At 56.1% G+C, this 22,854-nt stretch overlaps 2 protein-coding genes across 2 annotated transcripts in view; both read left to right on the top strand.

The window, feature by feature from the left end:
• The window catches only part of SRRM4 (serine/arginine repetitive matrix 4), a 39,038-nt gene extending 31,449 nt beyond the window's left edge, over nt 1–7,589 (top strand). Inside the window, exons 9-13 of the mRNA XM_065646673.1 lie at nt 2,582–2,919; nt 4,368–4,580; nt 4,821–4,931; nt 6,520–6,663; nt 7,325–7,589. Coding sequence (XP_065502745.1) covers nt 2,582–2,919; nt 4,368–4,580; nt 4,821–4,931; nt 6,520–6,663; nt 7,325–7,589 — 1,071 coding nt within the window. The remainder of the gene's footprint in view (nt 1–2,581; nt 2,920–4,367; nt 4,581–4,820; nt 4,932–6,519; nt 6,664–7,324) is intronic.
• An 8,008-nt stretch (nt 7,590–15,597) lies between these two features.
• On the top strand, nt 15,598–19,594 carry HSPB8 (heat shock protein family B (small) member 8). Its single transcript, XM_065646487.1, has 4 exons — nt 15,598–15,700; nt 15,800–16,464; nt 17,585–17,648; nt 18,827–19,594. The coding sequence occupies exons 2-4, from the start codon at nt 16,086–16,088 to the stop codon at nt 18,984–18,986; spliced, it is 603 nt and encodes a 200-aa protein (XP_065502559.1). The 5' UTR covers nt 15,598–15,700; nt 15,800–16,085; the 3' UTR covers nt 18,987–19,594.
• The last annotated feature ends 3,260 nt before the right edge of the window (nt 19,595–22,854 follow it).

The raw sequence follows: 22,854 nt of genomic DNA, 5'->3' as shown, positions 1-22,854 counted from the left end.
AGTAAACAAGGACTGGTAGAGAAGTACTAGAGCTGAGAAGCAGCAAGGAGCAGTACCAGATGCTGAAATGAGGACTTGCAATGTGTGTCTCCAGTCATTCCTAGTTGGAAACATTTGGAAGATGTTTCTGCTCTGTCCAGGGCTTCTGCATTGAAGGTGCAAGCTGGCTGGTGAAGAAGTATCACTTCGTTTTCCATGTCTGCTGCTGGGGCTCCCAGTGCCTCCCAGTTAGGATTACGCATGGCTTTTAAGTTAGTATGGGGTGGGAATGGGAGGGTCCCCAGCTACAGTATGGACTGGCTGAGATGAGCTAATTCCTGTCCCTCTGTCCCTGGTCCCAGAAACAGTGAATGCCTCTGGTAGCATAGGAAAGACTTGGATATCTCCAGCGCCAGGAGTCTTCCGAGTGTGAGGACGTTGTGGGCAGGACTGTGTGCTGAGAGCTGCTGTGTGCGTGGGCAGCTCTGCTCTGGTTTCAGTTGCTGCTGGTTCAGCACACCCGTCCCAGTCACTGTCCCTGTCCCAGTTAGCACCTCCTGAACTAGACTGGCCGTCCCCGTTAGCACCTCCTGAACGAGGTTGAGAGCAGCTGCCCTGGGGACACAGATCAGGTGCTGCTGGCAGGTGGGTGGTTGTGAAGGCACCTATCTGATGGGATGAAGAAGTTTCATGTCAAATGTGCCACGGGCTGGGTCTGTAGCCCCTCTGTGGATAAGGAAAAGCCCTGTCCTTGTGCCAGCCGCTCTGGGGCTGAGCTCTCCAAAAGGACTGTCCCTGCTGTGTGACAACCGATCCTCTGCCCCCCGAGATATTACCAACATTGCGGTATAGTTTTCTCAGCCCAAAATACCCCAGGTTTGTGAGGGTATGGCCCAGGTCCCCAGTGTGGAGCATGCGTGCCTCAGAGCACGGTGTGAGGACGTATGCAGGTGTTTGAGGGACCGTGGCTGGCAGGGATCGTGTCAGAGGGCTGTCCTGAGTGGGGGGAACCAAACCTATGTGTCCACACTCCAAGGACCCTGGACCAAACCTTACAGGTGGGAATGAGGAGAGCAGAGCATCTGAATGCAAGAGGAGGCCACACAAGAGTGCAGACCTGCCGGCTCTGCGTTTGGCCCTAATTCCCCCCAAATTGCAAGGACAGTGCCAGTACATTCCTGGAGTGGCTCGAGTAGATGCCAGTGGAGTTAAAACTGACCTATAAAATACTCAGATGATGTAAATCTCCTCGGTGGTGCGCAGGGTCCCAGACAACAGACCTGCCCAGGGCAGCTCATGTGGGTTTGGGGTCCTTGCTGACCTCGTTGGGTTCAGCAACCCCCTGAAACCCAGCCAGGGTCTGCCTGAACCCCCACACTGGCGCTGGCAGGAGCAGGGCTGCTGTCCCCTTCCCCATCGGTTTCCAATGCAGCACAGGGGGGGATATTTTTCCTCCTCTACTTTATTTTTTCACTTCTTCCCTCACTTGAGTTCCCTTTGTCACTTCTGTGAAACCCAAGGGGATTTAGTGCAAGCTGCGACTTTTCAGCACAAGCGACCAGCCTCCAGGAACAGGCTAGACGGCCTAATTTAGAGCAGAAGGAAACAAAAATGAATAATAAGCGAGACAAGCAAGCAGACACAAAGCAGTCGTGACATTTGCATAGAGGAGGCAAGCGAACAGTTGGCAGTGTGAAGAGAGGGTTTATGTTTTTTTCATGTAATTTGAGACTCTAATGATGGACTTATGTTGCCCGCTCTTCCTTTTTTCTTACACCTTACCTACTAAAGGAGGAGTTCTTGATGGGTAAGTGGATGCTATCCGCAAGACACCAGGGAATTTATTAGAGGTCACTCGAGCGCATTAGCTATATCTTCTTCAGGGGGAAAAAAGCACACAAAGAAGTATGTGTATACCTTTTATTTCCAAAGGTTTTTTTTTCTTTTTCCCCCTCCCCCTCCTTTTTTTCTTTTTTTTTTTTCAGTGATAAGCTTATTTGCCAGTTTTTACTTTGTACAGAAGCCATTGATTTTATTTTTCTTTGCTTATTTTAGTGACATTATTTTAGCCTTCTTATTAAGGAAGCTTAAAAAATTTGGTCATTTAAGATTTTGTTTCATTTTTATTTCCTTTCCAAAGATTATGTAGGGGTTTTATATCTATATACCGATTTTTTTTTTTTTCTCCCCCTCTTTAAGGTTAAATAAAGCTTTGTCCTCTGTTATACCTTTTTAATTTAGTTAGATATTTTGATTCTTTGGTTGCCCGTTTATGTTGTTGAACTCTTTTATTTAACATGAATCGCATGCTGATACTCTTTGCATGATCTCTAAATCTTCCCGTTATCATAGCAGGGGGAAAAGAAGTTTCTTCGTACTGTGGATTTCTTTCAGGGATATGTGCTTTTGGTTTTTTCTCCTCTTTTTTCTTTCTCTTTTTTTCCTTACTTTGATTCTTTCCTTTCCTTTTGTTTCAGTGCATCATGATGGTAAAATTTCTGGGTTTATTAAAAAAAAAAGGCAAAATAAAACCAAAAACAGACCCCCCCCCCTCCAAAAAAAAAAATGTTCAAACAATGCCAAATGGCTTTTTTGCTTTCAGATCTCTCAGTCAGGGTCTTCTGCTGACCTCTTTACCAAAACAGACAGCCCGCCTGGCAACCTAGCCAGCCAGAATGGAGAGTATCATGAATATGACTCAGGAAACGATACTTCCTCCCCTCCTTCCACTCAAACGAGCTCGTCCAGGGCAAAGGATGGCCAGGAGAAAAGAAGTCTAGTCCATGATGGCTTTGGCCATGCCTTCTCGTCCGGGAAGTCCAAACTGGCCAACAGCGATAACAGCTCTGATTCAGGAAATTCCTTCACCAGTTGCTTTTCCCAGAGCAAGGGAACAGCTTTGGAAAATCTGTCTCCAGATGCCCAGGGACAAGACGGAAGGTCAGTGATTGCCAGTAGCTGCTGCTGGCAGCCAAACACCTGGTACGTTGTTGCTCTGTGTCTCCTGCCCGCTCGCTGGTTGCAGTGGTGAGCTGGCAGGGAGGTTTTTGTGGTCTGGAGGCAGTTAGATATAAATCAGACCCACTGTCTTGCCAGTCTGGAGTCCAGAACTCAGCAATGACCAATGCTGTAGCCCGAGGAGGAAGATGAAACCCAACCGTCACACCCCTGGGCATTGCCTGTGCCGCCTTTTCTGGCGTTAATGTGGCTGGTGCAGGGTTTGGCCCTGGGTCGAGCCGTGTCCTGAACACAGCCCTGCTCAGCTGGACACGACCATGTCAAAGAAAAGAGCTGCTGGCCCTTCTGGGCAAAACCTGAAAGGTGTATCAGGGGGTTGCTGTGCTCATTCTCCCCCTCTGCTTGCTGTGGGGAAGGGGCCTGGGGTTCATTTTTGCTAAAACCGTTACAGGCTGTTCTTTCACCTGTCCAAGGAACCAAATCCAGCCTGTCCCTTCCCAGCTCATTCAGGACTGGTCCTGGGTGACAAGAGAGCATCTCCTGCAGGTGGGGAGCACTGGGGGGACAGGTTCCTCGCTGGCTGTGGGGTCCAGTGCCACAGGTCTTCATCAGGAGAGGGAGCAGGTCCCAGTCTCCATCACCGCCTCCCGTTCTGGGGGTTTGCCCGGTGATGGTGGGGATGAAGGCACTGAAGCGCGGTGGCCGGTACCCGAAGCTGTGCTCAGGCAGTGGTGGTAGGGAGCTCGTCCAGCTCCTGCCCGCAGGTTGTAAATACTGAAAGTTAGAGCCAGGATGTGGTCTGGGGGTGGAAGTACTGAAAGAGAGACGAGAGGGAGCCAGGGGAATTGGTGTGAGGAAGAACAAGCCCTCAATTTTCAGTCAGAGGGTAAAATTTTAGGGCTGTATATACTTTTCCCACTGTGACTGCAGTGGGATACCTCTGCCTTCACATGGGTGGAGCTGGGCTTGCAGCTGGCCCTGGCTGCTGGGCTCTAGCCCCAGGCACTTCTGGAGGTGGAGGAGTTTGCACAGCCCTGTCCAGATGCAACGGGACTTGCCCATTTGTGCTGTTCCACAGCCAGGCTGGAGCACAGGCCCTTGCTCAAGCACTTCTCACCTCACTCCCTCCACAGGACCCGCTCCGCTCGCTGCCCTGGCCCAGGCTCTGCTGACCAGACATCGCTGGTTTGTTGCCCACAGGGCAGAGAGCTGTCCCTTGTGCCACCTGAGACCCGTGGCACAGCCTGGGGGGTGAGCTCCTGGGCTCTGACCCACACACAGAGCAGCCTGGGGAGCTGGGAGGTCTTTATCCCCAGTTGGGGAATGGGAAGATGGGAGCACTTGTTGGCTGAAGTGTGGTGCTCCCCTCAACCAGAGACCAGTCCCAGTTCAGCCACAGCTTCAGTGACTGTTCAAATATGTGTTCACAGAGGGTGCCTGTCCTTGTGTCTCAGCTGTTCGGAAGAGAAGCAGCGAAACTTCATCCCGTCCCCAGCCCACAGCTCCCCGCTGAGGCCGTGCTCCCGCAGCAAGTCCTACACCAGCACGGGCAGATCCTCCCCTGGCTCCAGCCGCTCCTGCTCCTCACACCACAAAGCCTCTGCCAGGTACTCCCGAAGCAGGTCCTGCTCTTCAGGAAAGAGGTAAGGCCAGCTAAAACAGCTATCTCTGTGGTCTTCTGGCAGGCTCCTTGCAGGAGGAGGTGTAAGAGTTTGGGGGGTGCCTAGGGATCCACATGGCTCGGAGTGAGTTTCTCCCACAGAGCTGATCCCAGAGCGTGAAATATGGGGCATCTCTTTTCCCCATGATCCCAGATTCTGAAGAGTCTCATACAGCCTCACTCTCCAGTATCTTTAACTCTTATAGTTCTTGCCTATCCCCAGGTCGTCTTCACGTTCCCCCAGCTATTCCTCCAAATCCTGCAAAAAAAGCCCTGGGAGCAGGAGTTCAAGGCCTCGTCGGAGCCCCAGTTACTCCCGCTACAGCCCAAGCAGGTACAGCTCTCTCTTCATCTGCTGCCTCACGCTTTCCCGCTGCCTCCATCACTTGTTTGGACTCTGACACACTTGCTGGGTCCTGCCAGCCCCAAACTGCTCCCTCAGCTTCCTCGCTGGGTGCTGTGGTCCCCAGCAAGGGGTGAGAGGGAGCAGGGGGACATGCACTAAGGCATATGGCAATATGTTACGTTGGCCCTCAGTCCACTGGAAATATCTCACCATTTATTGCCCCAGAGCTGGTGCTGGTTGCAGAGCGAAAAGCGTATTTACTATAGCCAAGGACTGCCCTGTACTGATTCAGGAGAATTTCACACAAAGCGCTTTTGGGGTAGGTTGGTGGGAAGGAGACCTGTTTTATCGCTGGCTTTGAAGCATCATTATATCTCATCCTCAGAGCCTGTGGCATGTGAAGCGGCTGTTCCGCCGTTGCAAGGGACACGCTATGCAGCCAAGAGTGCACAGAGGGCTGCTCGTGGTGTTTGCCAGGGCCTCATGCGAGTGAAAGATGGCTCACAGGAGCAGCGAAGGAGTGTCCCTCGCTGTCATGCTGGTGTGAATGGTGGGCAGAGCATTAGGCTCCAGTTGGGTCTGCCCGCAGCTTCCATCGCCTGAGGAGCCTGCGGCAGCCCCTGCAGCAGGGCTGCAGCCCTTGTCAGGGAGAGATCTGATTGCAGAAGGGAAAGACACTCTGCTTCTCAGAGTCGCGTCTCTGCAAAAGAGTTGTCAGGCCCTGGGAAGTGCCCTTGCTGCATGAGCAGATGGCAGGTACCCTCGTGCTGGCACTCACAGCCTCACAGTGGGGGAAACACAGTCCAGGCAACTACTCCCTCCACACCCCACAGAAAACACACATCTCACAGCTCAGCCCTAGAGATGCCTTTGGGCAGGTTTTTCTGATAACATCTCTGCTGCTGTGAATGTTTTGCACCCTTAAAATGTTACATTCCCTAGGTCTGGTTCTTGGCAGCTGTGACAATCCCTGCACTGCTGTAGGAGAATATTTCTTGCATGCAAGGATCAGGCCCTTGACCTGTACTGTGCCACTTTGCAGATGGCATTGAGCAGGGTGTATGAAGTCAGCCACACTCCACGAAAGGGCCTGTGCTGACACATACAGGAATTTAACAAAGGAGAGAACCATAGCAACCCCGGCACTCCTTCTGGGAGCCGCGCGGAGCTGCACAGCCCTGCCGGTATACCGGGGCCCCTGCTCACAGGGAGCCTGCTGGCAGCCTGGTTCTTGCCTACTTCTGCAACAATGGCCAGCAAGAGTAATTGTAGTAGAGCTAAACACATAGTGCCTCCACAAACACGGGTACGTGGAAGCCATCTCGGCAGCATGGGGCCACCAGGAGACACTGCTGAAACCCCCAGACACAATTAGTGGGTGTCCATCTGTCCAGCCAGATGAGTGTCTCTTTGTCCAGCTTAAGGGAGTGTGCGCAGGGCTGATGCCACCAGGGCGCTTTGCTCAGAGTGGTCCCTTTCAGAGCTGAGTGTCCTCCTCTCATCTGTGCCCTCCTGGGTCATTGCCTCCATGTCCAAAAACCCGGCAGTGACGTTTTCCAATCTGTGCCTTCCCCAGAGACCGTGAGCGAGGGCACAAGTACGGCTCCAGCGAGAAGGAGTCGCACAGGGAGCGTGACCGGCGGCGGCGACGGTCCTACTCACCCCTGAGGAAGCGCAGGAGAGACTCTCCCAGCCACCTCGAAGCTCGGCGCATCACGAGGTAGGGGGATGTGTGGTCCTGTCGTTTGGAGACAGGCTCAGCCAGTGTTCCCTGGGGGGGGACGTGGGCTGTTCTTGGGTCCCAGCCCTTGCCAGAGGAGGTTGCTCCAGGAGGAAACTGGTTTCCCTGAGCCTGATCAGCAGGCCCTTCCGCCTCTCCTAGAGCTTGAGGATTTCCAGGTTAGGGGCAAAGAAAGAAAGAAAAAAAGGCAAAGGAAGTCAGAGCAGGGACTCACCCTGCAGGTACCAGGAGCATCCCCCTCACGGGCTTTTTTTTTCACCCTCTCCTGTGGTACATGTCCCCCACTGTAGAGAGAGTCAAACACTGACTCCAACCTTGGATAAGAGGAACAAAAGTATTTTAGAAACCCGACTAGGCATAACGTAACAAGCTTGATCAGCTAAAACCCTCACACTGAGGGCTCTTTGGGACATCAGGCAGGGCCTGGCCTCAGGCTTGGTGCTCAGGACATTCCCCAGGGCCGCAGGGTTGGGTGGTTTGAATCTGAAGGCCTGTTATTTACCTGATCTATTTCTTTTTTCCTTTTAAATAAACACATGTTTTCGGGGAGTGTTGTGCAGACTAAGCAATGCTTTTGTGAGATTTCGGCAGTAAATCCACCCTTGTGTTGTGGTTAACACTCGTCTCCCTGTCCCCACAGCGCCCGCAAACGCCCCATCCCCTACTACCGTCCCAGTCCCTCCTCCTCCAGCAGCGCCAGCAGCTACTCCTCCTGGTACAGCAGCTTTAGCCGCTCCCCGAGCAGGAGCCGGAGCTACTCCAGCTACCGGACGAGCCGGAGCCGAAGCTGGAGCAGCAGCAGCGGCGAGGGCAGGAGCCGCAGCCGAAGTTCAGGCCCCAGGAGCAGCCGGAGCAGGAGCAGGAGTTATGACTCAGGAGGCAGCTCCGACAGCCTGCATCGCTAGGGAGTGCCTGCGTCACCTCCGAATTCCTGGCATTCTCCGCTTCCTTCCCACCTACCTGGCCATCGATAGCAATCATCCCCGATACTGATGTGGTGGCAGCGCCAGGCCCCCCTTCCCCAGTTTGGAGTAAAGCCCCCGTGTGCCCGGTGCAGCCCCTTCACTACCCTGCGGAGTGGTGGATCAGTCCCAGCTGCCCAGGCCAGGGCTAGAAGAAGGGTCGGTGCTTTACAGAGTGTCTGTCATGACAGACCTGCTCCATCCTCCCCGATGTCCCCATCTCCTCATCGCTGCTGCTCTCCAAAGCACTACCAGCTGGTCCAAAGGGAAGAATACAGCTCCTTGCTCTTCTGCCAAACCAGGAACCAGCAAATTAATTTCTGTTGGAGGGAGAGACCCAGTTAGGGAGGAATTTGCTGGGAAGCTTTGGTGATGAGTGGGGGTGGCCTGTCCCCACCACGGCAAATATCAGGTCCCTTGGGTCTCTCCTCCAGTTTCTGCCCACTCTGCAGCAGGCCTCTTCCATGAGAGAGTATTTATTTATTACCAGTCAGCCAGTCCCTGCTATAAATAGAAGGCTAGAAATCCCCCCTGACATAATTCCTGGGGAAAAAAAAGGCCATTCCATCTCTTTCCCCTGCCCTTTCCTACCAGGTATGTGTTATCTTTTGCAGGGTTGTTTTACCGCCCCCAGCACTGTGACTTGTTTGCAAAGAAACTGCTGAGAGGTCTGCAGCAGCCATGGGGCTGGTGGGTACAAGGGAGAGGGGAGCTGGCTCCACGCTGCGCTCCCAGGGCCAGGCCACGGCGTGGGAGGTGGCGGCCGTGGGGTTCCCTTCTCAGAGGAACCCTCTGGCAGTTTGGGGACAGTTCAGGTTTTTCTAAAAGGAGCTTTGCCCTTGGAGCACAATGCTGGTGGGCCAGTGAGGAGATGAGCTAGCCAAGCTGTGGGGTGTCGTGAGAGCATATGGGGTTCAAAAGGGTATTGCATGAGCCAGGGGACCCTGATTCCCCTTCCCCATAACAGGCAGCGATTTTAAGCAATGCCAAGAGGATTTCAGGAAAACATTTCTCCTTGAGACCCTGAGGCAGCATCAGCAGCCCCATCACAGGGCCCGCACTGAGCTGGGACAGATGCGCTCACCCCCATTTGCCACTGGTAGGAGGGAGCAGTGCAGGGGGGCAGGAAGGGCCCTCCACTAATTGCCTGTTTTCCTAAGAAGCCGCAGACAAGCAGCAGGAGAGCCCTGGGCCCTGGGGTTTTGTCTCCCTGCCAGCCCAGCTGCCTGCGCAATGACTGTGTTTTGCAGGGTAACAAAGGCTTCTCCCAGCACAGGCTGAGCTGGTGCTGGGGAGTTTCTTTCTCTTACAACATCTGGGTGCTTAGAGACGCTAATTTGGGCTTAAGACCAAGGCTCCCTCCCTTTTTCCATCCCCTCCCCTTCCATCCTGCATGATTATTAACGAGTTTGGGCTTAATGAGTCAAGGAGGTATGTCATTTAAATGTCACAGAAAAGGGCTAAGTGGAGATGGCATCTGCTGGAGGAGGAGAGGGAGTAGAAAGAAATGCAACCTCCCGCTACAGAGTTACCTTAGCAAGCATAGAAACCTGTTGGAAAGTGCAGCAGCTGGGGGTGGATTCCCACCTGAGTGGTACAAAGGGAAGTTTTGTGCCAAGGGTCCCTTTTTCCCAGTGTCCTTCCTACTGCTGGTCCCCCTTGTCCTGTGCCTTCAGCCCCCAAAGCCTCCCTTTTCCTAACACCTTTCCCCGCCTTGCTCTCTGCAGGTGATGTGTAGGTGGCCAAGGCAGAGAGCTGGGCACTGGTGTGGTCACTGGTTTGGTGGGGACGCTTGTCTGTCTCCTGGGAGGCCACTTTCTAGGACACAGAGAAAGGCATTCCTGGTAGGGCTGAGCCAGGGCTGTGACAGAGGGATCAGAGATGGGGTGTTCTCGCAGTGGGGTGCCACTGTCTTCCCTCCCGCGCTGGCCCTGACAGCGACCCCTCAGCCACCTTCTGCAGTGAACTCCCTTCTCGGAAAGGGCTGAAAACCTCACACTTCTTCCCCAAAGAGTCTCTCCCAGTTTGATGTTGAAACACCCCATCCCTCAGCTCCCTGGGAGCACCCAAAGGCAGCAATGGGAGCCCAAACCCCAAATCTACCCGTGTTTCAGGGCGGTTTGTGCCCCTCAGCACCCCCTGACACGGACGCGCGTCAGCAGCGAGGAAACAGCGAGCCAGGAGGTCAAAGAGAAGAAAAGAGGGGCTTCGTGCAGCTGGTGTAAATACCACATACAACAGACTCAAGTTCCTGGTGACTGGGGATGGATGATCCAAGCACCGCATTGGGGCAGCAGCGCCCACCGACCATGGGACAGGAGATGGCTGAGGGTCGCGTGGGGGTGACGGTGGCTTTATACCCGTCCGGCTGCCCCCGCGCGAACAGTCCCTGGCAGCCGAACGCTCCCGGGGCTTCCCGAGCAGACTTGCGCTGAAGTCAACCTCTTTATTTATTTATTTATTTATTATTTATTATTATTATATTTTTTAATTGTATGTCAGAATGGATGCAGGTGGTCACCATTACCAGTATTTATTTATTCTTTCCTTTTTTTTTTTTTTTTGGTAACAATAAGTTATTTTTGGATCTGTTTATTCGTTTGTTTGAATGTATCCATGCCACTGTTCTCGTGTAAAGGTTTACAGCTCTGACCCCTCTCGGTGAGGTGGCCGGAGGAGTGACGGTCACTCCTGCTGCCAGCGCGTCCCTGGGGCTGCGCTCTCCAGAGCAGGACGGAGAGCATGTGATGGCCAGAGAGATGCAGGGCAGAGCTGTTTGTCTGTTTTCACGTTAAAATCTAGGCTTTCCCATTAGATTTGTCATGGGTGTCACCAGAAAAACGGATCTAGGACCTCACGGAGGTGACGGCGAGGGTCTGCGTGCCGGTGGCCGGGCGCAGGGCGGTTTGCTGGGGAAGCGTCGCCGGGTCCGTGCTGGCGCCGGCCGGCTGCCAGCTGGCGGCTGCGCTGTTTCCCTTGGCTCCGCAGGCAGCAACAACTCGAAACCCGGCGGCTCTGCACCCGCACCGCTGGTTTCCCTGGGAGGATGCCGTCGCCAGGGCTCCCCTGCCCTGTTTATCCCTGCATGATGACCCACCCATGGAAAAACGACAGAAATGAGACCGTGAGAGAGCGATCTGTGCGGAAGATGATGCAAAACCCAGCCTCGGGTGACAGGACCTACCCAAGTCTGTGTGTATGTGTATATATCTGTGCGTGTGTATGTATATGTGCACCTGTGCATATACATATGAGTTTCCCTCAGTGGTAGTATTTATTTTTTAACTTATTTAAGATTTTCACCCTCACTGTCAGTGGACAACTGGGTTTTCTGTCAGTTTGCGAGAAGCCCATGAGCTTTTCTGTCTCTGTGCCTTTTGCCAGCGCTTTTTTTTTTCTTTCTTTTTAATGTTGTTTCACTTCATTGCTTTTAAGGACTTTTGCTGTGCATCCAGCACCTCAGATTGCTGCTGGCTCTGTCTGCAAAGAGCAGCGTTTACCTGGTGGAAAGGCAACTCGGTCATTTTGGCGTTGGTGAATCACTGCTCGCCCGTGGTCGGCCGCACATGGGATGCCCAGGGCCGGCCGCAACCTCACCCAGAGCAGCCAGGCTTCGGGAAAGTATCTTGGCCGTCTTTTGGAGGTGATACCTCAGAGGGTTTTGCTTTCCTCGTACACAGAGGCCGTTTCCCACCCAAGATTTCTCCCCCCAGAGCTGTGCCGTTGGCTCTCCCCGCTCCCTGGACCAGCCTTGGCTCTGGGTTTGGTCACACCGAGCAGGGCTCGTCCCCCCTCTGCCAACCTCCCGGCACTGGGGTCAGAGTCCAGAAAACCCAACACCATCTCTGCAGGTTTGCTGAGAAGCAAAGAGAAGGGATATTTCAAAGCACTGTTGCGTTCTTTCTTTACTCCATGGGTTACAGCATTTGGCTGAGTTTGCCTTTCAGTTGACTGTGACTTTGCTCAATGTTTTTGTTGTTTTGGGGGACTGAATTTGCACCAAATTTGTCTGCAACAGCCAATCACTGTTATTTTGCTATGCATTGTACATATATTGAACAGGCTAAGAGGACTTAGCCTCTATTTAATATTTATTTCTTCTATTTATTGAGCATTACTTTAAAAAAAGCTACTTGGGTCTTGCTGTTGGGTCCATGAAGGTAGGAGCTGTTGAGGTGTTGCCATTTACACTGGAGAGAGGTTATCAGGTGAATTACTGGGGCTGTCACCTGCCGGCACGGAGGCATCTGGCAGACAAATTAGGCTCATTTGGAGCTCAACCACCAGTGATTTAGGGAGAAACCTCATTTACATGGCGATGAGCAAGGCAGGGGAAAATCCTCCAGCTTCTTGGATCAGCTTCTCTTGACAAGTCACAACCCCCTGGAAAGGTGTTGGGTGTTCAGAGGCAACAGACCAGCTGTGCTGGAGGAAGAACCCAGCTCTTCGTCCTCCGTGCCATGTAGGGCTGCTTGGATCACCAAAGATCCCTGGAGATCTCTGATCTCCCACCACCGACCCCCTCTTGGCTCTCAGTGGTCACTGGGGGAAGGGAGCACTTGTGGCCCTTTCGTCGGTGCGAGGAAGGGGATAGGGTTGAAGCGACTTGCCGTGGTCTCTACCGGGAAGCAAGGATGTCCACCCTGCCCACCCAGAGACCCTCGTCCTCGTGCCATGTCCTGCTTTGTCCCCTTCCCCGAGCCTTGTGCCAGAACCAGCAGCTTTGCCTGGACGTGAGCTCGGGGAAGGTGGCCAGGCCAGGACTGGGGAGGTCTCTCCTGTCGTCTCCGACGCGAGCCAGAGCTTGCTGCAGGCATCTACCCCAGCTTCCGAAAAAGCGTGGGATGTGCTAAAAATCGCAAACTGCCGCAGCGTCACTCCACCATTGTCCTCGTCACTCGAGTGGGAGGTGTTTGTGCTCCGTGCCAGAGCTGCCCGGGCTGGCGGGGTCGGACGTGGCTCCGGCGTTGGCCGGCAAGTGCCCAGTGCTGGGCTGTCCCTGCCAAGCTGGCCAGGAGCCCTGGGGCTGTCAGGATATTTGAGAAAGGGATGGATTTAGGTGCCTGTGGACTTTGCCCTTTAGTGTCCAGTGGGGTTTTGTTACCTCTCTACCAGAGGATAAATAATTCTCATGACTTTTGCTGCTACCTGGAAGTTTGCACATGACCAGGAGGGTCTCCGAAGCACTGGTGCACCTGTTGTAGCAACAGCTACACGGTCAAGCATCCCAGCTTTTGGGCTGTTACCTACAGAACACCCTGAACCTCACCAGCCCACGGGCAGCTCTCCGCCTTTGAAACCCAGGGAATGAGAAGATTTAGAACAAAAGCCAAGGCGTGAGAAAAGCCGCGAGGGAAACGGTGTCTCTGTTTTCTCGCCTGTTGGTTGATTCCTTACCAAATGACACTGGTGCATCCGTTCATTTGACTTCATTGTAAAACTCCCTTTGCTCTCCATCGAAATGCATACTGTATCCTTTAGTCTTCCTGGGGTATCCGAGTTGTTAGCCTGGTTAGAAAAAGGGTTCCAATAAAGGTTCAGACAGTATTTCCTTCTCATCACAGCCCTGTTTGTCGCGTTCCTTTCGGATCCAACTGCGCGCAGTGGGATATTTTGGGTTGTTTCAGCTGCTCCGCGGGGAAGGGCATGTGCCTCCGCTCCCAGCTGCCCAGGCCCGATTCCTCGGGACATGGGCTGAAGCAAAAAAAGTTGTGGGTTAGTATTTCTGGCAGCTCTCCCTTCCCTGCTGGGCCAGGCTTTCGCTGCCCTTTGCCAGGCACTTTGGATCCTCCCGTCCTGTTTAGGCACCGGTAGCACAAGGCAGAAATGCAGCCGTCTCACCATGGAGGTCACCATTTGGGGCTACCGGTGCTTTTCCCTGCCCGCACAGCCCTCTCTCCAAACCCTGCGTGACACCCCTTGCCCTGGGCTGCTCCCCAGGACTGGCTGGGAGTCCCACAGGGGACTGGGAGCACTGGGCCAAGTCCCCGTGCTGCACCCGATGGGGCTCAGATGGGCACCCAGGAAGGGTCTGGCTGCAGCATGGACAGATCCTGGGGACGTGCGGCGGTGTCCCCAGGTCACTTGGAGGAGAAGGGAGGCTGTGAGGCCGCTTTATGCTCCCCAGAGCTGATGTTGTGGGGCCAGCTCGGCAGCAAGAGGCAGCCGGGAGATTTGGAGTGACAACAGGAGCTAAATTGGGATGGCCCGGGGAGGGTGAGAGCCGGCGGGAGGGGATGTGTGACTAATCGGGATAAACAAGGCGACAAGGAGGATTCCTGGCCGGGGAGGGAGGATGACCTGGAGCTATGCGGGGAAATGCAGGAGGATCCTGGAAGCACAGCAGCATCGTGGAGCTCCCCAAAACCTCCCTGGGGCTTGTTCCCCTCTCCCTGTGGGCTGGTGTTTGGGGCAGAGCTGGGTGCTGCCCAGCCAAGGTGAGAGGTGCCCAGTTGAGCTCAGTCTTGGCATGTGGCGATGTCCCCCAGGACACCCTGCTGTCACCCCCAGGCAGCAGGAGCCCCCAGTAGGGCAGGGGCAGCCGGGCAGGACAAGGGGATGGAGGGGGATGCTCTGCCCCTCCGCTGGCGGCTGCCTCCCTGTTCACAGGGCTGCTCAGCCAGGACCTCCCCAGGCATCTGCAGGCATCCCGCTCATCCCCGGGGATCTCCTGTGACGGCCGGCTGTGTCCCCATGCATGGGGGGACAAAGAAGCTGAGCACAGAGGAGCAGCCCTGCCCCACACTGTGGAGACGCAGCGATGTCGCGTCGGCACAGCGTGATTAATGCCGCTGGAGTGACCAGCAGCTGAACTGCTGTGCGGCCTGCGCTGCGTTAGTCTGCCTGCTGTAATTAGTTCCATCAAGTCCATTAGAAAAATTGCAGATGCTGGAGAGAAGGAGCATGAGGCAGAGCCAGGATGCAGCATGAGGAAGTGGTCCCGTATCCAGCATGATCCTCGTTGGTGACGCCCCATCCCGCAGCGCATCCCGTGCCCGCCCAGCCGTGCCTGGACCACCTCCACGGGGAGCCCCTCATTGCCGCCAGGTACGCCCAGCTCGCGCGGCCGGGGCCGTGTCCCCAGGTGGATGCTCGCCGGGAGCTGTCCCGCCACCGCCGCCGTGCCTCTTCCCACGGCGCGCTGCCCGCTGCCCTGTAATTAGCCCCAGCGCCGCGCGCGGCTGTGATTACCGCCTCGCCCTGCCCGCGCACGGCGATTGCGGCAGGGCCGGGGCACGCGGCGGGGTGAGGAGGAGGAGGGTGAGGAGGATGCAGGAGCACCACAGGGACCCTGCCCACCTGCTGCCCAGGGTCCTTCACCTTCCCGCGGTTTGGGGACATTTCTCAGGGCTGAACAGCGAAGGTGGACAAGGAAGCGGGGCTGGAAAGGGACATCCCGTGGAGCACGGCTTTGCTCCCGCATCCCCCAGTCCTGCTCACATCAGGCTCTGAGGGCAGCTCCTGGCCACAAAAGGGGTCTGTCCCCTGCCCCAGCATCCCCCAAACGCCCACCCATGGGGTCCCACCGCCCCACGGCGCCGTGCCAGACGTGCCACCGGTGGCCCGTTTCCTGGTACAGTGGGCTGCTCGGTGGCGCGGGGACACGTGGCTTTACAGTGAGAGGAGCAGCTTGGCCCAGCCCCACCAAGGGGGTATTTTTAACGGGTGACACTGGGGTGAAAGCAGCCGGCCCTGAGCTCGGGGGCTATTTTGGGTGGGCGGGCTGGGCGCAGGGCGCTGGGAGGGGGCAGCAGGGGCCAGGGCAGCTGCCGAAGTGCCGCAGCCCCGCGGCAGCCGGGATCCTCGGGCCGGTTGAGAGGTCAGCTGCCGCAGCCCAGATTCTCCACGGCTGTTTCATCCTCTCCAAAATACTCAGCTGACAGGGCAGGAATTGCAAAACACACCCCCCCCTCCTCCGAAATCCATATAAATAGCGCTCGCCCAGCGGCTGGAAGGTTAGAGAAGTTTCTCGGCTCCAAGCTCAGGCATTTATTGCAGGTCTCCCCCGGGAGCAGCTGGGAAAGTCGCACATAAAGTGCTGGGGAGCGAGAGGGGTGAGATAAGCTTTTTAATCTCGGGATATTCGGTTTTATTTTTTTTTCCCCCCCCCTCACCAAGTTTTATTTTCCTCTCCCTGGTCCCTGGGATTGCAGCCAGACAGGAAGCATTTTCTCGCGGCCAGAGAGCTCCCTCCGTCCTTCCTGCGCTCCTCCGGCTCCCAGTGATTCAGCCTTGAATCGATTTTCTCCGTCGTCCTTCACCTGGTGCCGGGGAAGGAGGAGACCATCCCCGCAGCACCCGCCCGCATCCCGCCCGGGGTGGATGCGTCTCCTCCGGGACGGGCTCCCCGGGGAAGTTCACAGCCAGGAGCGGCCGCACAGAGGCTGAGGCTCCGCGGGAGAGCCCCGGGGACACGCTCGGACCCCTCCGAAGAAAGCCATGGCTGACAGCCAGATGCCCTTCTCCTGCCATTACCCCGGCCGCCGCAGCGTCCGCGACCCTTTCCGGGAGCCCGGCTTGACCTCGCGCCTGCTGGACGATGATTTCGGCATGTCACCCTTCCCCGGGGACCTGACGGCGGACTGGCCCGACTGGGCTCGCCCCCGGCTCACCACCACCTGGCCGGGTCCCCTGCGCGCCGGCATGGCCCGCGCCTCCGCCATGGCCCCCGGCTACGGCGCCCGCTTCGGGGGGTACCCCGAGAGCCGCAGCCCCGTGCCCTTTCCCCGCGAGCCCTGGAAGGTGTGCGTCAACGTGCACAGCTTCAAACCCGAGGAGCTGACGGTCAAAACCAAGGACGGCTACGTCGAGGTGTCAGGTGAGAGCGAAGGCGCTGGGGGAGGAGGATGGGGTGTGAAAAGCAGCCGGCGCTGCCCTACCCATGCTGGCTCAAGAAATTGCTGCAAAATGCAAAAATCACCTTTGTTTTGAGCCAGCGGCGGCGGCCCTGTGCTTGGGAGCAGGGCCAGGGCTGTGGCGGGGCAGTTCAGGGGTGCCACGGGGGAAACCGGCTCACAAGCTGCGCTGGCTTGCTACCAAAATAAAAAGGAAAAGCCTCCTTTGGGGTAAATCTCCCCAATTTCCACCCCGGCTGGCCAGGGAGGCCCCGCTGCGGGCGGCAGCACCCTGCAACCGGCTGCCAAGAGGGGCCCCAGCTTGGCTGGGTTAATTATAGCCGGGGTGAGGCCGGCACGGAGGGAGATTCCCTTTAAAGGGGCCGAGAGAGGCAGCTCTGGCACCGGGAACCAGGGGGCAGCTGCCCCACAGCCCCCACCCCAACAGGCCCCAGCCTGGGGATGAGCCGGCCAGAAGCACGTCCCTAAAAATTCAATTAATGGTGGGGACAGTGGGTGTGGGGTGCAGAACATCTGGGGTGCCCACAGACACCCAGCCTTGAGCATCCCTTGTGCCCAGCACCCAAATCCTGCACTGTCCCCAGTGCCCTGGGCCAGGGTCCCCAGCGAGGGGCTGGGGGCTGCCACGCACCATGGCCCTGGCTGTTTATTTGGGGTTCAAGGCATCGCAGGGGGAAAAACGCAGGTCAGGGGGGTCCGGGCAGCCGCTGGCGTGGTTTTAACTTCAGAGACGCTCCAGGCGCAGGGACCCCCAGCCTGGCAGTGCGGTGGCAGGGAGCACAGCCTGGGGAAGGGCACAAGTGCAGACGCTGCCAACTCCAAAAGTTTTATTACATCTGGAGGCTTTTTCTTAAGGCCCAGCTCTTGGCAGGCTGCGAGACCCCAGGCTCTCGCTGGACATACGGGTGTGCTGTGTCCCCACATAGGGGAGGGTCCCTGAGCCCTCCCTGGAGGGAAGGGTTTGCGCTGGGGAAGGGGAACAGCAACTCTGAAAATTTCCTGTTGGGTTTCGTTGTGGCTTGTTGGGGGAAAAAAAATAATCTCCTGGCGAGGTGGTGACGTGGGGTGCTCTCTTCCCTCCAGGCAAACACGAGGAGCAGCAGGTGGAAGGAGGGATCGTCTCCAAGAACTTCACCAAGAAAATCCAGTAGGTACCGGCTGGCCCTGGGGCGTCCCCCCACGGAAGGGGCTGGGGTGCAGGGGGGCTGCCACGTCCCCTTGAGCAGCACTCAAATGTCCCCAGGCTGTTGTGGGACCCCATCCCTGTGGCACTGGCAGCAAAGAGCTGAGCTTTGCCAGTCCCCATGCCCTGGCTCACGCATGCAGGGACACCTGCGCCTGTTTTCACCCCAAAATCTGCCCTTTTTGCAGTACGTACCTGGCTGGTTTGTACCACACGGTGATTTCCCAAGGGAGGTAAAAGAGGAGGAGCTGTTTTTCTGGGCGTTTTGTCAGTCTCCTCTAGGCCTGGGGCTGCATTTGGAGCCAGCTGGCGTGCAGGGAACAGGAGAGGTGCAAGGAGCGGTGCCAGCGTATCCCCCGGGGTTCAGCAGGGCACGATGGGCTGACACCATCAGCAGCCTCAAAATACATAATGCATCCCTCTGCATGAACCTACCTATCGCTCTACCTATCTGCATGATGTCAGTGTGATTGCCATCGCGGTGACTCACCCCACAGCTCACGTTGGCAACAACTACAGCGAAGGACAGGGAGGCAGGCGAGTCCCGACCGCGGCGCTTTGCCCATGCAGGGGGCAGAGCCCCGGCCGCAGGGCTCACAGGGTTAACAGGGAGAACCAGCAAAGCCCAGGGCATGGGAAGGGTTTCCTCAGCTGGCAGCAGCTCAGTGTTGCTTTTCCACCCCAAAGGAGCCTTGCGCATCCCAAACTCCCACGGGAAAGCTGGGGCCGGCACCGCGCTCCCTCCTGCTCGGCGCTTGGCCGCGGCGGCGGCTCCTTTTACGGGCAAGGCTCGCGGCTGACGTGGGCTGCGGCACGGCCGTGAGCTGCTCCTGCTCTGCAGAAGCCCGGGCGGCACAAGCGGTGGGTGACATCCTGTCAAACACATCTGCCGGGGAGATTAAACAGAGTGCCCGGAGGGGCCGGACCAGCCAAGAGGCTGCTTTAAATATCCCCAGCGCATTCCCAGGCGCTACAATAATAACGCAGGCTTTGCCGAGCCCGGCGCCGGGCTGCTGGCTCAGCATCGCTGGCTCCCCACACGCTGGGGTCCTGCGTGGGCTTCCCAAGGGGCGAAGTCCAACAGCGACGCTGCGAGCCCATAGCCACCCCAGCCCCGAAATCACCTTTCCTTTCTCCCGCAGGCTGCCCTACGAGGTGGACCCCATCACGGTCTTCGCCTCCTTGTCGCCAGAGGGGCTGCTGATCATCGAGGCGCCCCAGATCCCCCCCTACCAGCAGTACGGTGAGGGCGGCTGCGGCAGCGACATCCCCGTCGAGAGCCAGGAGGCCACCTGCGCCTGACCGGCCACTGCATCCCTCCCGCACCCCGGCGTCCCTCCTCCCCTCTCCCCTCTCCCCTGGACCCCCCCCGGTCCCCGGTCCCCTGCGGCGTCCGGACAGCCTCTGGCAAGGGTGATGGGTGCCGCTCGCAGGGATGGCAGCACCCGCCACCCCTCAGAGGGACCACCCGAGAGCCGGGGCACATGCCAGGGTGCCAGGCCACTGTCCCCGAGGGCTCGTAGCGGTCTGAGGTGCCAGTAGAGATTTTGTGCCCATGGGGCCGAGCAGAATGGATATCCTCATTATGGTTATTTTTTGCTCTGAGTCGCTCGGATGGGATATTTATAACTATAGCGGAAAAGGGCCCTTTTCTCTCTAAAATTGACATGGAATCCCATAGCCCTTTATCTTTTCCTTCTCCGTGCGTTGTTTTTTTTCAAACTGCATCTCTGCAAAGGACGCACATCCAGCGGAAGAGTCTGACAGCACAGCATCCGTCCTGAGAAATGCAAACCGTCCGTGTGTTTTTAACGTTGGTTTTGGGTTTTTTTGTTTTTCTTGTTTTTTTCCAAAGAGAATTGTGCTTTTACTTGTCAGACCTGAGGAATAAAACCCAGTCGATGTTCTTAGACTCTGCTTGTCTCGGAGTGGGCGCAGGGCTGCGGGAGGAGGGTGGGGAGAAGGGGGGATGCCACCATGTGCCACCTCCTAGCCTGGCACAGGGTCCTCCCCACGGGGAGGAAGGAGAAGAGAGATGTGTGGGGATGTTTGCATTGATGGATGGACAAAACATTTGCTCGAGCCCTTTCTGCAGCCTGCGAATGCCAAGTCCCGGCTAACACTGTGCTGGGGAGGCACCGAGTCCCATGAGGACCATGGGCTCATCCTTTCCTTACCCTCTTGAGGGGTTTGCAAATGTTTGTCATGCTTGGGGATGATGCTACATCAGCCTCTGAGCTGGGAAGAATTGGGTTTGTGGCACCCCCATTTCCAGCTCCCCACCAGCAGCTCCACGGGGAAGCACTTCCCAGCTATTTCCCCGGTGGAGCTGCTGGCAAATGGGTTCTGCCGGGCTCTGGGTGCGGCCTTAACACCATTCCTGGGGTCGAAGCACCAGGTAAGATTTGTTAACATGCTGCAATGCCTGGGGTCAGCAAAGCAGAGGTGCCAATGGGCAGCAAGAGTTTTTCCATCGATCTGTGCAGCACCTGGGCCAGGCACCCAATTTTCCATGTCGCCAGGACCTCGGAGTTAAAAATACAATCTCACATGCTCCGCTCGGGCTCATTCGGGATGCGGTTACCAACAACAGCCCATCACGTGCTCTAAACCCTGGCTCAGGGGCACGATGGGACCTGCACTCCAGATCACAGAGGGGAACCTGGGGGCTCTCACCTCGGTTTTATAAATTACATTTAATTTTCAACAGTCGTTACGGAGTCTGGACAACACCCCATGCCCGTCAGTGGGAGCCAGCCCTGGGCTCAGCCACGACAGCTCCGCCAGGCGCAGCGATTTTTATGAATAAAATCTAATCCTTGAAATGTAATAGCGACATCAGCAGGGAAAGCAATAAAGTCATGAGTCACAGCTCCAGCCCCGTGTCCTTGTGCCAGCTGGAGCCGTCATGCCTCACGGGTGACACCTCTCCAGCACAAACTGTCCCTCCCCTTCCTCACCCCTTCAAAGAGTTATTTTTTTCAGGACCCAACCCCAATTTTCTCCCCAGCACCCCATCCTCTCAATGGCAAGGAGCCTGTGGGCAGCAGGGCTGAGCTCTGCAGGGCTGAGGGGAATGAGCCGCAGCTGAGCCCCTGTCCCACCCCAGGGTATTTGGGGAGGTCCCCAGGCTGCCAGGGCGCCAGTGCTGGGGCAAGGGGAGCCCCAGGCTCAGCTTGGGGGCTGCGGCACAGCTAAGGTGTTGGCTCTCACCTTTCCTTGCTGCTCTGGCAGTTTGAGGGAAGCTTTTTCTTCTTTATTTAATCGCTTTTTGTTTTATTTGGTTCTGCTTTCTGATGAATTCCTTAATAATGTCTCATAAAGGCTGTTGGAAGGTGCATTAGCAATAATTTCTCAATGGCTGAGGCTGGCATTGGCAATTAGCACTAAGGACCTCTTACACAGGCAACGTGCTTGGACCTGCACAGCCAGCGGCTTCTCAAGCTCTGAGATTGTCTAGAACATCACGTATTAATGAAATCATTGTAAGTGGAACTCTGCTGTGCTGTGGGTTATTTTGGGGTCTGTTTATTTATTTTTTTGTTTGTTTTTAAAGTACGATCTGATTATTGAAGTGAAGGAAGCTTTAAAAAAAAAAAAGTAATCCCTCCTGGTGTTTCTGCCAATGGAAAAATAAGTTTGGAAACACCGGGATATTTCTGCATCAGCATTTCCCCGTGTCTGAGGAGGATGAGGTGGGAAAGGTGCGTTTCTGGGGTACCAGGGTGCTGCAGAGCTGGGGCCAGCAGGAGCTGTTTGCTCATCCTCAGCTTGCGAGTTAACGGCTTGGAGCCATTAGAGCTGTAACACAACACCATAATGGCTGCTCCGCCAATTACATTACATTTCACGGGTTTATAGCAATTACACTGCATCGGCTGGTGTCATAACACATTATGGTTTATAGCTTAATACTGGCTCTAACAGGGAGATGCCGTGTGGGGGAGCATCCTCCGGGCAGGGAGGAATGGGCTTCCCACGGGTCCGACCCCGAGCTGGGCTGAGGGGGCTCGAGAGGGACCAAGACCCGGGGCTGTGCATTTTGGGACCCCTCACACCCTGGAGAAGGGACAGAGCTGTGCTCATCACCAGCTCCCCTTGCATGGGGCACCTTTCTGCTGGCCATGTCTGAATCACCCTGGGAAGCCAGTGCTCCCTAAATAAGGAGCGGTGTTAGATTTATCAATATCCACATCATTCAAAGCCAAATGATTTTTACCGGTGGAGGAGGCATCCTAACCAGCCCCTTCAAACTCTGGTCTCAGAGCAATGCTGCTGGTGTCAGCACAGGGCTGCGCACCTCGCCCAGGAGGGGAGAGGAACAGATGTTAGAAAGATAGAGATAGATTTTTTTTTTTTTTTTTTTTTTTACTAAGAAGTCAGTTCTGATAAAATACCCAATCACATCTGAAAGAGGCTGGTGTAATTAGGTAGTTGGATGCTGGGTAATTTGCATTCGGCTCTTTGCTGGCAGCACGTGCCTCACCGCCCGGGCAGCAGCCAGAGCAAGGAGGATGAGGAGTGTGTCTGGTCCAGGAGAAGAGATGCTGGGGACAGGGCTGAGCTTGGAAATCCAGCAACTCTTGATGTATCTCAGAACCACGAGCTTGCAAGCTCAACTCTAAGCCCAGCAAAGCTCTCCTGGGCTGCTGGAGTGAAATGCAGGTGGTTCAAGAAGCCTTTTTGTTTGGGGAAAGACTTTCCTGGCTTCTTTGCAGCAGGGATCCTTCCTCTAGCACAAGCTGGGGATTCTTGGTGCTGGAGGCACAGAGCTAGGATGGGCTGATGGGGAGGGCTGGGAATGCAGCGCCAGGAGATAAGGGGGCTGTGTCATGGGAAACTGGCCTTGGGAGACCTGTCGCCCAAACCAGCTGCTGCAGAGGGGCCGAAGGGTATGAAGAGATAAGGATAAGGTCACCCCAGCCCTGGGAGAGCTCGGCGGCAGCAGGCTGGGTTTGCAGGAGGCTGAGTAAACTTCTCAGCCATGTCCTGCTGTCTGTCCCGAGCTGCCGAGGGAGCTGCAGGGGCTTTGCTGGCACCACCAGCCCTTGGCAAGGCAGGAGCATGGGCACAGGCCAGCGGGGCTGAGCGGCTTCTGTGCACCAGTTTACACCCCACCAGCGCTGGGCTGGGGGAGCACGTGGCTCCTCACAAGGCACCGGCTCCCAGC

This window comes from Caloenas nicobarica, chromosome 16 (assembly GCF_036013445.1).
Source record: "Caloenas nicobarica isolate bCalNic1 chromosome 16, bCalNic1.hap1, whole genome shotgun sequence".
NCBI classification, from domain to species: domain Eukaryota; kingdom Metazoa; phylum Chordata; class Aves; order Columbiformes; family Columbidae; genus Caloenas; species Caloenas nicobarica.
Note: the sequence above shows the minus strand (reverse complement) of the source record. Positions and strands in the feature narration are given on the sequence as shown.